The sequence below is a fragment of the Grammomys surdaster genome, unplaced genomic scaffold (genome assembly GCF_004785775.1).
Source record: "Grammomys surdaster isolate TR1022 unplaced genomic scaffold, NIH_TR_1.0 191, whole genome shotgun sequence".
Lineage (NCBI taxonomy): Eukaryota > Metazoa > Chordata > Mammalia > Rodentia > Muridae > Grammomys > Grammomys surdaster.
In genome coordinates, this window is record NW_021604636.1 from 7406057 (window position 1) to 7419469 (window position 13413).

Here is a 13413-nt window from a genome sequence, read left to right on the forward strand (position 1 = left end):
GGCTGGACCGAGGCCACTGGAACATATGCAGCAAACATGTAGCTTAGTCTCCAAAGCTATTGCCCATGGAATCCATCCCCAAGAGGGTTGCTTTGTCTAGCTTCAGTAGGAGAGGATATGCCTATCCCTGCAGAGACTTTGTGTGTGGGGGGGGGGGGGAGGCGGGGGAAGTAGGAAATATTGGGGGAGGGTCTCTCAGAGGAGAAGGGGAGGGGAATGGAGAAAGATCCTATTGGGGTGGGGGGAATGGTTGGGATGTCCTTGTCTCAAACAACATGAATGTATGGGTGAATATACAAACAAGTAAATGAATGAATTTTTTTTTGGTTTTTTGAGACAGGGTTTCTCTGTGTAGCCCTGGCTGTCCTGGAACTCACTCTGTAGAACAGACTGGCCTTGAACTCAGAAATCCGCCTGTCTCTGCCTCCCAAGTGCTGGGATTAAAGGCGTGCGCCACCACCGCCCAGCATGAATGAATTTTTAAAAGCCTGTGGGATGGCTCAGTGGGAAAGCGCTCTATCATTCATGCAGCACTATAGAAAATAAGAAATTAGAAAATCTTGTAAATGAGGGGCTGGAGAAGTGGGTCAGCAGTTAAGAGTACTGGTTGTCCTTCCTTACAACTAGGGTTCAGTTTGTCACTCCAGGTCCTGGGAATCCAGCGCCCTCTTCTGGCTTCGACAAGCACCAGAAATACACAAAGCAAACAAACTTAATTCAGATGGACAAAATACTCATATAAATAAAATAAACACACCTTAAAAGTATTTTCTAAATGAAAAGCATTGTGGATATTTAATCACTAGATTGTCCCAGTCTGCTGTGCATAAATAAAATACTGCTTAGAAATTTTAAAAAAAGAAAGAAAAAAAAAAAAAAAGGTGGGTGGTGGTGGTCCACACATTTATTCCCATTGGGTAGCAGAGGCGGGTGGATCTCTGAGTTCAAGGCCAGTTTGGTCTACAGAGTGAGTTCCAGGACAGCCAGGGCTACACAGAGAAACCCGGCCCCCCAAAAACAAAACAAAGAAAGAAAAAGAAATAGGGGATAAATGATGTAAATACACCGTTTACTTTTTATTTCATAAACACACAGTGCGTTCCTTTACAGAAAATTGCCAACTCTAGCTGCCACAGCAATGGGCTTTCTTTGTAACCACTGCATTGTGAGCTTCTGGTCAGACGTGGAACTGTATTTCTTTTGTTTCATAGGCCCACCCCTTCCTTCCTCCATGTATTATTATAGAGGGTCATATATCTTATTCTACATGACTTACAGTTTCATTGTGGGCAATACAAGTGAAAATCGGTTCTACAAAGTGGTGCTTCACATTGCAATCTGGAGAGAAATTATTTGTAACATTTTTTTTTTTTTTTAGTTTAGAAGAGAGTCACCATTAAAGCATCTTTGTCTCATATACACACACACACATACACACATATATACATATATGGACATATATGGACACACATACACACACACACACTTGCTGGAAGCTTGGCTAGCTTTTTACATAAAAGGTAACATCACTGAAAGTCCCTGCTAGAAAGGGCAATTTAAAAGCATTCTTTTTTTTAGATTTCTTAGGTACTCATAAAGCAAAAAAGCCTGAAAACTATTAATTTTCAAAGTTTAGCACTTTCTATATAAACAGAAGATGCCAAACAACTCCCTGCTGGACGCTGTGGGCCAGGGGCCCAGGGCTCTGACCTGGAGCTTCCCAACGTTTCACTTCTTCCCTGGATAATGAGCATGCACTGTCTTTTACCAAACTAAATCAGAACTGACACTAACGCAGTCTCTCCTCACACGCTGGCTGCTCGCTGTACCGGACGGTCGAGAACTGTCAGCCGTACTTTAGCCCTCCTGGCCCATTCTTGTAGCTTACCTTTAAATAGTGTTGAGGTCTGGGCTTAGGCTTGTAAGCAACATCATCGACAAAACAGTAACCTAAATTAGTATTAAGCTTCAGATTTCAAGCTACCCTTTCCTGGGAGGTGATGGCTGCCAAGGGAAGGAGAATCTTCCGGAAGGTGTTTCCGGTGGTAGGTTCCCTTGCTCCATGGAGAGCCCCATACCCATGCAGGTCATGCACAGCGTTAACTGCGCGTAAGTTATTAAAAACAAACCATGGAGTTCCGATGGCACGTGATCAACAGGGATGCAGGGGAGTTGGAGGAGGAAAACTGGGGGAGTGGTCATATACTCATGTATGGAATTCTCAAAAAAAAAAAGTATTTTTAAAATACTTTAAAAAAAAATCCAGAAACCTGTCAACAGTGATGAGGGAGATCTCACAGGATCTCCTTCTCTAGATGAAGAGTTCACCTTCTCCAGGGGCCAGCTCCCCAATGGGCTAGTCAGCCCTAAATGCATGTGCATCCGAGCAACATTAACTGGACTTAGCAGGTTAGGGGGTATGTGTGTGTGACAATAACTGAAGGGTCATGAGTTCGAGCAAGCATGGGGGCGCTATGGGAGGAGGCCTTGGATGGACGACAGGGAACCATGGAGACAGTGTGAATATAGTATGGATATGGGAAAGTCTCCAGTTTTTTTTTGAATTAAAAATATAAAATACTTCAAGTAAGAATTTTATCATGATACAACCAAAACAATCTCTATTCTTACATGGTTTGAGACAAACCTGTGGGCATAAAGACAGATGGCTTCAATGGGAAGATACTGCAAATGAGCTAGAAGACAGAGCTGTCCTGTGAAGGCACAGCGCGCTGGCAGTTACAGTGTACAGACAGACGTCTGTGGCCAGAGATGCCATTAGTCCACATTGCTCGTCCCGTGCTTTTTCTATTTAAGCAAGAATCACTATTTAGAGACTGGAATACTCTGGAATTTCTAGAAGCTCCCACCTTCTTCTGAAATTAAAATGAAATGCGTGCTTGGTGGTATATTAAACATGCTCTTTACTCTTTAGGGTGACATTAAAGCGAGGCAGAGAGCCGTTGCAGAGGTGTCCCTGTCTGCTTACCCGCTGAGCAATGAACACCAACCCACTTGGAGTAATGGTTTTTATTCCATGTGGAAAAGTACAGTAGTTGTGCAGAAACAAACTACATAACAAAGGAGTAAGACTTTCACAAATATTAAGGAAAACAATAAATAAGCCATAGTAATTGGAGCGGAGCTCAGAGAGAGCTTATAAAAACGGTCTAGCTGTCTGTACAAAGCACTCGACACACAGGAACAGACACACTGAAAGACGGTGCAAGGTTCCTTCTCGTACAAAACCTTAACGATGTTCACAGAAGCATCGCAGGTGCTCACGTTTAAAACAGTCTGCAAAATATAGAACTTCCTTCTCCCCGATTCTAGAAAATACATTTCACATCTCAGCATAGAAAATCCTCCCCCACCTCTCTCAAACCAGCATTTGAACATCTTCCAATAACACCACTTTCATATAAAAATACCTTAAACCAAGATTCATTCCTGTACCTTATCTTTACAGATGAAAAATATGTCAGCTTGGATTTAAGTAGCACCTCAGAGGTGTCCATACAAATGAGATAAAGTGTCGTTGCGGGTATACGGTTACAAGCCGTGATAACGGATTGTTCAGTGCGGTAACCAGCATGGATGGAGCTTACAAAGAACATGCAGAGAGATGGCGGGGTTCTGTTGTTTGTCTTTAGATTAACTTCCTTTGAGTTATATTTACAAGCCTGAATAAAACGGGCTAACTATTCATATATATATATATGTAACTCGCCGTGACTAGGAAATAACGGGCTGCATAAGGAAATCAAAACCGTCACCCAGAGCTCAAGGATCCTATCTGAACACTGTCCCTAGAGGACATTACAGGCTTGTTTTCGGGGACTGTCACTGTTCAGAACACTTTTGGAACCTGTTAGGGCTAATTTGTAGTCACCGCTAAGAGTGTTCTTCTTGGTACTTTTGCACAACTCAGACCTGGACATCAATCAAAATTCTAGCTAGCCTGTTCTCTCTTATCAGCAACACTGTGAAGCAGAAGTACAGCTCCAAAAAGAGGGCTATAAAAATACTCTACAAACGACCGTATCATGTTTGACCTGCCAGGATAGCGACGATACTTGGATGCGCTTGTATTTCGCTTACAGGAGAAAAGCCACATTTATATCCAGCTAGAAATCACTCAGGTTGCATGTTTTACACATATGTAAGGACAGGTTTGACTTAAGGGGTCTGTAACTTAAAAAAAAAAGCCCCCCCCCATCTTTTCCAGAATATACTTCCAGATATTATGTCAGGAGTTAAAAACTTTTACCAGTGGACTTTTGTTTTCTTCTCTAAGTATGTGTGCTTTTACACAGAGCAAGCCAAATGATCTCCTAAGAGAATGGCTTCGGTTGATGTCTTCTTGGCAGCCTTTAAATCACCAGATAGAAGCTGACAACAGTTTTCAATGCTGTTTAGTATTTCTGTTTATGGCTGATTTCTAGCTACTTACTATAGTTTTATCCTACAGTTTTAATATGTCAATGGCATCAGATCCACCTAAGAGGTGGAAAATATGGCTAACATGTAATTTTTATTATGAAAAAAAAAAAAAAAAAGAGACATCATTTATTACCACGAGCCAACAGACTGCACTCCAGATTCTACACAGGGGTTGCTTAAGGCTCACACATTGGACTCTATGAATGATCGCTTTGGTTTCGCTGAAGTGAGGTGGCTCCTGTGGGCTTCCGTACTGACATGAAGTGGCTGCTTAGAGACGCCCTCTGGGTAGAGATGAGGAACACCCTTAGTTATCCTGTTGTCTTGACAGAGGGCTGGAATTTGGCACTTATTTTCTTCCAGCTCCTTCACCTGAGCCCCATTGTGAACGCCCATGCTCAGGGGGGACACTGAACACGGTTTGGCTTGGCTACAATAGCCTCCTGGCTTGAGAGTGGGTTTCTCCGAGTTAGACTGCAGGCCAGCTGCAGTGGCAGCGTTTGTCAGTAGCCCCTCTGCCACCGGGCAGTGCCAGGAGCGGTTCGGAGGATTGCTTTGCTGCTGGAACCTGGCGGTCTTGTCCATGATGCCCATGAATGGAGTGTTGCGGGGCCTGTGTTCCGCAGTGCCGCCCTGCACCTGGCTTGTTGTACCTTTGTCTCTGTTTCGAGAGTCTGGTCCTTGGACCTTGAATCCATCTGAAACGCTACTGCTTGAAGTCAAGCTACTGGTGGAACTTGACATCTTTACGCTGCTGGATGGAGAGCCCGAAGAGCCCGAGCTAGTGAGGGAAGCCGGGTGCCGCACGTCGCTGCAGCTCACGGGTCCACCCTGGCTTGGAGGAGCCATGTCCACGGCCACAGAGGCATGAGCCAGGAGCCTCTCGGCAGCCTTGACTTTGCTCGGTAGAGGGTACGCAGGGCCGCTCTCACCGCGCTGCAGCTGGAGGCTCTGGCTAGGGCCCAGCCGATCCCCGAAGTGACCACAACCAGTTCCTGCAGCGAAGGGACCAGTTCCCTCTAAATGCTGGTTTCTGCTCGCGGCAGGGGCTGCAGATACTCTACCCGGCATGGGGCTTGGGGGCGGGTTCTGGGAAGAGACTTGTATTTTTGTGTTACTGTTTCTCATGCTAGATTGCCCCGAACCCAGATGTTGGTTGGTCTTCACTATCTGTGCCTGTTTGGTAGGCTGCATAACCAAGCCTGGCTGAGCTACAGTCTCTCTCAGGGACTTGCTGATCCCTGCCCTGCTCTGTGGGGACGCTGGCCTGCCTTTGGACTGTAATCCCTCTTGAAGGTTGCGGATATATGGGGAAGGGACAGATGGTGGTGGCTGGGATCTGGGAGTCGGGGAAATGGACTCTTCCTGTGAAGAGGTTTCCTCCTCTTCTGCCTCCTCGATGGGGAAGTGGTCCTTTAAACTAGAGGCTGGTGCCTCCTCTTCATTATCCGAGTCATTGGATGGAGCTGGAGGGGGACCCTGCTGTTTTTGCTGTTGGTTCCTCTGGAGTTGCTTGCACTCTTCTTCCACACGGGCCAAAAGCCTCTTGATTTCCTGATTGGTGGGGCAGAGTTTCACAGCCTCCTGCAGGTCAGCCAGAGCTGCCAGGAACTGCCTTCGAGAGAGAGCATAAGATGTGATTAGAAGCCACGTATGTGCATGCTCCGGGTGCCCTGTCCTTAAGCTAGCTGTCCCAAAGGGAAAGGGGTGAGGTTCAGGTATGTGCTGGGGAAGTCCTGGTTGGCCCAGAGTTGCTGAGCCAAGAACAGTGCTGCATTTTAACCCAGGGCTTTGTGACTCTGGGTCTCTGATCTCTCTATAAAGGCTCTAGGGACAGAGGGTATCAGAATCCTGCTGACAGAATCCTGTCCCTCTAAACACTGGTTTCTGCTTGAGGCCCTCTCTGGCCCTCCTCATGTCCCTTTCTAACTCAGAGTTCAGACATAACCTCTTCTGCTCTTGTGTCACCCCTATTTGTCTGTCTCATATGAGACAAGAACTCAGCAGGTGTTCTGTGTTGGGGTACAGTGGGAAAGATACTAGAATGTCAAGAAAATGAACGTTACCCACTAAAGGGAGAAACACTCATGACCCACGACCATGCCTCTTGGAAGCTACTGGTTTCTACTGGAAGGAATGAGAAGTGTCTAATGACTGATGAAGGAATATACCCTTAAACTCAACTAGCAGGTTTGACCTCCCAGAAAAATGCCCCAGCAGTCCCGTGGGTGACTCCAGACAGTACCTGCTGTTCCTTTTTGCTCTTGCCCGGGCATAAAAGGCTTCATAGGATTTGGGTTTCAACTCCAGAGCCTTTGAAGCAAACTCTTCTGCCAAGCCAAAGTCCTGGTATCAACAGGGAAATAAAGTCAGAAGCAGCACTGAGAGACAGGTCTGTCTCCTGGGAACTCTACCCTAAGGGAAGTAGGCCGTTCGGGGTCCTGGGGGCGGGGCAGGCACATCCCCTTACCCTCCACCCCTGCCCCAGTCTGTTTAAGATAGATAATCAGAGCTTATGACTAACTATCCCTAAGCATCCAGCACAGAAGCAGCAATTCTAGCTCAGGAGAAAGCAGTGTCGCAGCACACAGAAGGCAAAGTCAGCAGGCAAGGGGCCAAGAGCTGGCTGTATGTGTTTGTGTGCAGGGCAGGTGACGGCCTCGCCTCAGGGCAGGTGAGTTACATTGGGGCTGGGAGCAGGAAGAGGAGTGGGGCTTGGAGTGGCCTGGGGGTGGAGTGAAATTCAAAACCAGTAGGAAGAACTACAAAATGTCTATTACTACTAACAAAGTACAAGCTGACCACTACTGGCTATAAACTGGGAGTATTTACTAAGCAAACCCAAGGGTCACAAGGCAGGTTAACTGTAGTGGACACTTGTCTTGGACTCTTCTTGAATGTGGAGAGAAAAGGTCCTGGACTGTTGGTAACACTGGCAGTCACAGCTGGCAGGGGCGGGCACAGCCTGCATTTACTGTTTTCAACTGAAGCAAAGGAAGTTCAACCTAAGCACATTCCATCAACCTAAGAGCTTTCCATCAACCTAAGCACTTTCCATCAGTGTTCTGGGAGGCAGACAGTGGCTGTGACCTATTAGAGGTCTCTGAGAGCAGCAGGCCCCCACGGCACCCCAGTCAGATCCATAAGACTGGGCCTGGCCTTCACCTACTGCCAAAGAACTGGGAGGGACAACAGCTCCCAGCTTACGTTTGTTTTCCTTCGGCACCGTGACAGATTGAGATAGAGAGAGACTCTCAGTTCATTGAACGGCCTCATGTCTTCTCCGAGTCCTTCCCGGGGGAACTTCCGTAAGGCATACTGGTACCTCTGGGCTGCCTCCTTCATTTTCCCTTTCTAGGATTCAAAAATCACATAAAGTTATTCTTTCCCAGGGGCTCTAAGATGAATCACCATGCTGAAAGACCCCCATGTAAAATCTTTACAGCACACGGAAAGGACCCGGATGACTAGGTGTCTTCGTAGGAACCAGGACACTGACCAGTCTGAATGGTCTCAGACTGCACTGTCCTCACGGGTTGTCACCCAGCAGGGAAAAAGATGGCTCAACAAGAAGGTATTTGCAAAAATAAATCACTAATCCTCCATCTTCTGCATCCAATTATCTTCCCACATCTAAGTTCAGCGTTATTTCAGGAACTGTGTTTCACTGAAATACATTTTAATTTCAAGTATAACAGAAACCAGATGAAAAAAAAATGTTGTAGTTTCTAAGGCAGCTGGCGCCTCACGGATAAACCTGCAGCGTGGTGTAGAATAGTAATTTTTCCTTCAGAAGCACTGAAGAATTGGCTTTAAAACTCAGAGCCACACACAGCACATCACTCTCAAGGCTAAAGAAATCCATTTGCTCAGTCAGCCTCGCTGCCCAGCAGGAACTGCCGCCTGTTGGAAATGGCTTGATATTTCTGACATAATTACCTAGCAGAATCCATATTAAAACCACTTCAAAGCCACAACAATATACGCCCTGAACTCAATTTCCAACCGACTTCAAGCTGGGAACCCTGCTGGGTCAGGGTATATGCCTAGTTATTTGTTACTATGAAAAAAAAAAAAAAAACAGAAAAGAAACAAGAACATAGCAAATAAAGCCACCTAGTAGTGACACGGATTAAAGCAGTCATAATCTTGGGTCCCTCCCCCATACTCTTAATTCTGCCTAATTACAGGTCTTGAAAGAATAGTCATCTATGGAAATGGCCAATGCGTCTACCTAACCCCGGTGTGGCCACCCACCACTCACAGGCGTGTATTTACAGTTTTCCTGGGGCACAGGCACACTCCCTTGCCTGTGCATACATAACCCATGACTAGCTCTGAACCAGCAATGGCAGGCTAGTCTACACAGACTGCAAAGCCTGAAGCATACACTACTGGCTACTCACCACGGATCTAAACTGATATCTCTTTGGAGAAATTTTAAAGTCAAATTTATGAAGTTATGGGCCTTATTTCCATTTCTGGGGAACGTGGAAAAACTGAGAAAATTAACTATTCTTGAGTAACTGAGAATATATTACCTGATTACATTAAATAAAAATATCACTAAAAGCACTTAAAACTCCCAAATTTGTAGAATCAAGAACTGAAAGGTAAAAGGTGGAGCATGGGCACGATGACACTAAATGGTTTTAATTTTCTTTTTAAATATTTATTTTGTATATATTTGTATGAGGTAGACGCAGTCATGCCACAGAACACGTGTGGACACTGAGGACAACCTAGAAGACTCAGTTACCTCCCTCCACCAGCAGGGCCTAAGATTCAGAGTTGGGCTGCCAGGTCCTAAGATTCAGAGTTGGGCTGCCAGGCTTAGTAGCCAACAACTGCAGTTATGCACCATCCTCTCTCAGTCTTTCCTTCTGTAAATGCTTCTTGGTGTCTTTTGTTATGTACCTCCTAACTAGGTCCAGGGCCATAACTGGAACTCTGAAAGGCAGGAAAGCCAAGGGACCTTCCTGTTGGCTATGCCAGCTCACCCAGCAGTGGCTCTCCTTCCTGCAGTAGCTACCGCCTGGAGTATTAGTAACTATCGTCCTCAAACTCAAAGAGAAGTCCTTTCCCACTAAGATCCAGCTGTCTGGACGTCAACAGGCATCTAGACAAGAGGTCATGCTGGAATGTTTCAGAACGTCTGTTCTTACTAAGTTACTGCCCTGCATGGCTACAACATCCAATAAGAATTTGAGGGGCGGGGGGCTGGAGAGATGGCTTAGTGGTTAAGAGCACTGACTGCTCTTACAGAGGTCCTGAGTTCAAATCCCAGCAACCACATGGTGGCTCACAACCATCCGTAATGAGATTGGATGCCCTCTTCTGGTGTGTCTGAAGACAGCTACAGTGTACTCATCAATAAAATAAATAAATAAATATTTAAAAAAAAAAAAAAAAGACCCTCTCTGTGAGGGAAACAAAAAAAAAAAAAAAAAAAGAATTTGAGGGGCGGCCCCAGGTCAACAGCAGCAGCACAGAAAGAGACAAAGCCACTTACCTTGTACATTACATTTCCTTCCTCCACCAATTTCTGTAAAAGTATAATCAGAATATCAGGTTTGGAAGTGGCCATCGCCCAAGCGGCATTTCCTGCAAAATAAACATGCCGTCAGGGGTGCTTCCTTAGCCCAGAGGAAGCAGCTCTCTCCTGCAGCCTCCACACTCCACGGTACAAGCTGCAGGAACTCACAGCAAGGCCAGTGCTGGGCTGGGTCTAGGGGCCCCTGGCAGCAGGGGGACAGCAAGCTGGTTAAAGCTTCTCAACTATTGGATGTCACGCCAGCCTCCATGAGGAATCATCAATGTTACAAAAGCGTTCTTTACCATGCTACTAACAGAAACTAAGGTGCTTGCCTTTCCCTGACAGCATTAACCCCTCAAAGGCTCCTTCCTCGTTCCCTGCAGCACCTAGTATGGCAGGGTGGGAAGCTGCTGACGTGAGACTCCTGTACTCTAACCTTGGTCCACTCTCAGGTCCTAGCTTGGGTCCCCTGTCCTGTCCCCGTCTAGCTTCTCTTTTGGTCTACACTGGCTACAGCCTTCTCTCTAGCCTCTAACCTAGCCTTGGGACATTGCCAGTCACGCATATGCAGCTCTGCCACTTACTATGACCCTGGGAGGCCACTGAACTTCCATGGGTTTTTTTTTTTTTCCAAGTAAAAAGATGGCATCCCCAGCATCTATGTACAGGATCAAGGTAAAAACAGGAAACTGCTTGATACCGGGACACACTGTTTCCATGTAGCCCCAGCTACTCATGGCCAAAAGGCCTGGAGAGCAAACAAAACTAGGGGCACTTCAGTAGTTTCTGCATTCGTGCAGAATCTATGTGATGCTGTACTAGCCATGTGTGGGCCTCCACACCACCCCTAGTTAATGCCCATTCCTGATCCAAGGACCTCCTCAGTGTCTCCATCACAGAAATTGTGTGTACTGGAGTCACGACTTTCTCATCAAGCTGTCATTGATAATTCTACCCATCTAGGCCTCTCTGAGCTACTGATGCTCAGCCCACTTGCAATTAAAGCAGAACTTAAGTGTGTCTTGGATGAGAAAGATCTGCATAGGCTCATATATTTGACTGGTTGGGCTCCAGTTGGTGGAACTGTTTGGGAAGGATTAGGAGGTGTGGCCTTGTTAGAGGAGATGTGCCACGGAGGGTGAGCCTTGAGGCTTCAAAAGTAGATCTAAGCTCCCAGCTACTGCTTTAGAGCCATGCCTGCCTGCTGACACGCTCCTTGCCATGATGGTCATGGGCTCACCCTCTGAACTGCAACTCCCCAGTAAACTCTTTCTTCTGTAGGTTGCCTGGGCCATGCTCTCTTCACGGCAGTAGAAAATTAAGATACTAATACTTCCTGATGTGAGTGTCCGGTCCATTCATGATCCCAGACTGCCCCTCCTTTTTATCCTCTGCTCTCTACCTTCCTGGAAAGAATGTTATAAGCTAAAGGCCAGCAAGATGGCTCAGCAACTGAAAGCACTTGCCTCCAAGGCTGGGGACCCATGAGACAGAACTAACTCTAGTAAACTGTCCTTTGACCTGTGTGTGTAACTTGTATTCATACCCACAAATAATATGTCATTTTTTAAGAGGAAAAATCATACGCAGCTTCAGTTTTCTGGATGTCTGTGATTAAATGAGACATGAGACAGAAGAGAAGGAGCGGGAAGGCAGAGAGAGAGGGATGGAGGGAAGCTCTCCAACCCTTAGCAGATACTCTGTAGGTCCTTCAGGTAAGATGCCGGCAGCCAGCTCTCTGGCTCTGCTGAATGGAAGTAGAGTTCACTGACCTAGTTTGGCTCCTTTTTTTAGCAGAGTAACCACTACAGCGGTGTTTCGACAACCGATGGCTCTGTCCAGGGGGCGCATCCCACTGTGGTCCACATGTTCTATCACGGCTCCCTTCTCCACCAGATATAGCACCTACGACAGCAGGGGCAGCAGAAACCTGAGCAGCAGTCCCTGGCAGGAGCAGGCCCCTGCCCAGTTCTGCCTTCTGACTGTGGGGGTACCAGTCTCAGCTAACACTCACTTGAGATGGCTCTGGTCACGGGGTAGGGGGCATGGACATAAAACTGGTGTGACACCAGAGAGAGGCACTTCAATGATGAAGATCTCTCCCCTGTCAACTGTCAGCGATGTCAGTGACAACTGTCAGTGATGAGGAAGAAGCCCGCAGGCGGACAGGTGTGTGCTGAGGTGCACGATCTGTGACCTGTGCCTGCCTCGCCTGTTCGCCTGCAATTAGCAATGGCTTCTTCCATGAGCCCCGGCTTGCTCCAGACACACAGATTCATACAGCCTGAGGTCGTGTGCTGATGGGGTGTCCTTAGGAAGTTAAAAGCAGAAAAACTGGCAAGGACAGTGGCACACATCTGCCATCGGGGTATTTAGGGGTAGAGGCAGGAAGACCTTGGCTGCAGTAGACAGCTTGAGGCCAGCCTGGGCTGTGTGAGACCTTATTTTTCAAAACCATATGATCTGGCAAGTGCATTTCTGAGCACATAGCCATAGCCAAAAAGATCGAATGGGGTCTTTTAAGAGATGTTTGTCCACTGATATTTCTACTGATAGATGGATAGACAAGCCATGGCATTTTTCTCTATTGGTCAGCCTCTTATCAGACACATGGGACAATGAAAGCAGAGTCCCTAGTAGCTCCACAGTGCTGGTGACTGCAGAGCTCTGGGACGTACAGCCTGGTGAAGGCATGGTGTCTGTCCTAGAAATCTTAGTTTGTAAATTAAAATCTTAACTGAAAATAATTTAAAATAATTAGTATATTATAATTAACTATTTGTTCAAATAATGCCTTTTCTTAAGTGAAAGTGGTTTCTGAATGACCTATGGAGGAATTTTATTTATATGCAGCACATGATAAAGTAAAACCATGAATGGAACACACATGTTCCCCTCCATGTCTGCAGTATATGTAGGGGTAGCACTGTTAGGCTTTTAAGAGTGCATGAAGGCTGGAGAGGTGGCTCAGAGGTTAAGAGCACTGGCTGCTCTTCCAGAATTCCTGAGTCCTAGCACCCAAAGGATGGCTCAAAACCATCTACAATGAGATCTGGTGCCCTCTTCTGGCACACAGCCATATGCACACATGCAGGTATAACATTGTATACACAATAGATAAATACATCTCTGAAAAAGAGCGCATTGAAATCTTGACTAATAGTCTTGGATTGAATGGCACATAACGGAATTATAGACAACTGAAAAGACCCCATATACCATGTAGGCATGTGTATATACACACACAGTCCATGTCAGACACAGCTTTGCAGGGTGCTAAGAACCAACTTCCATTGACCCATCCAGCACACTGGAGCAGGTGCACACTCGGGAAGTGCACACGCACAGGAGCAGGTGCACACACCGGAAGTGCACACACCGGAAGTGCACACACAGGAGCAGGTGCACACACTGGAAGTGCACACACACAGGAG

General features: G+C 46.5%; 1 protein-coding gene across 1 annotated transcript in view; it reads right to left on the bottom strand.

Annotated features, from left to right (window-relative positions):
* Positions 1 to 1057: 1057 nt before the first annotated feature.
* Positions 1058 to 13413, bottom strand: part of Tanc1 (tetratricopeptide repeat, ankyrin repeat and coiled-coil containing 1) — a 229565-nt gene continuing 217209 nt past the window's right edge. Inside the window, exons 23-27 of the mRNA XM_028769164.1 lie at positions 11752 to 11884; positions 9956 to 10047; positions 7651 to 7797; positions 6689 to 6789; positions 1058 to 6058 (exon numbers count right to left, since the gene is read on the bottom strand). Of these exons, the coding sequence (XP_028624997.1) occupies positions 4627 to 6058; positions 6689 to 6789; positions 7651 to 7797; positions 9956 to 10047; positions 11752 to 11884 (1905 nt within the window). The 3' untranslated portion in view covers positions 1058 to 4626. The remainder of the gene's footprint in view (positions 6059 to 6688; positions 6790 to 7650; positions 7798 to 9955; positions 10048 to 11751; positions 11885 to 13413) is intronic.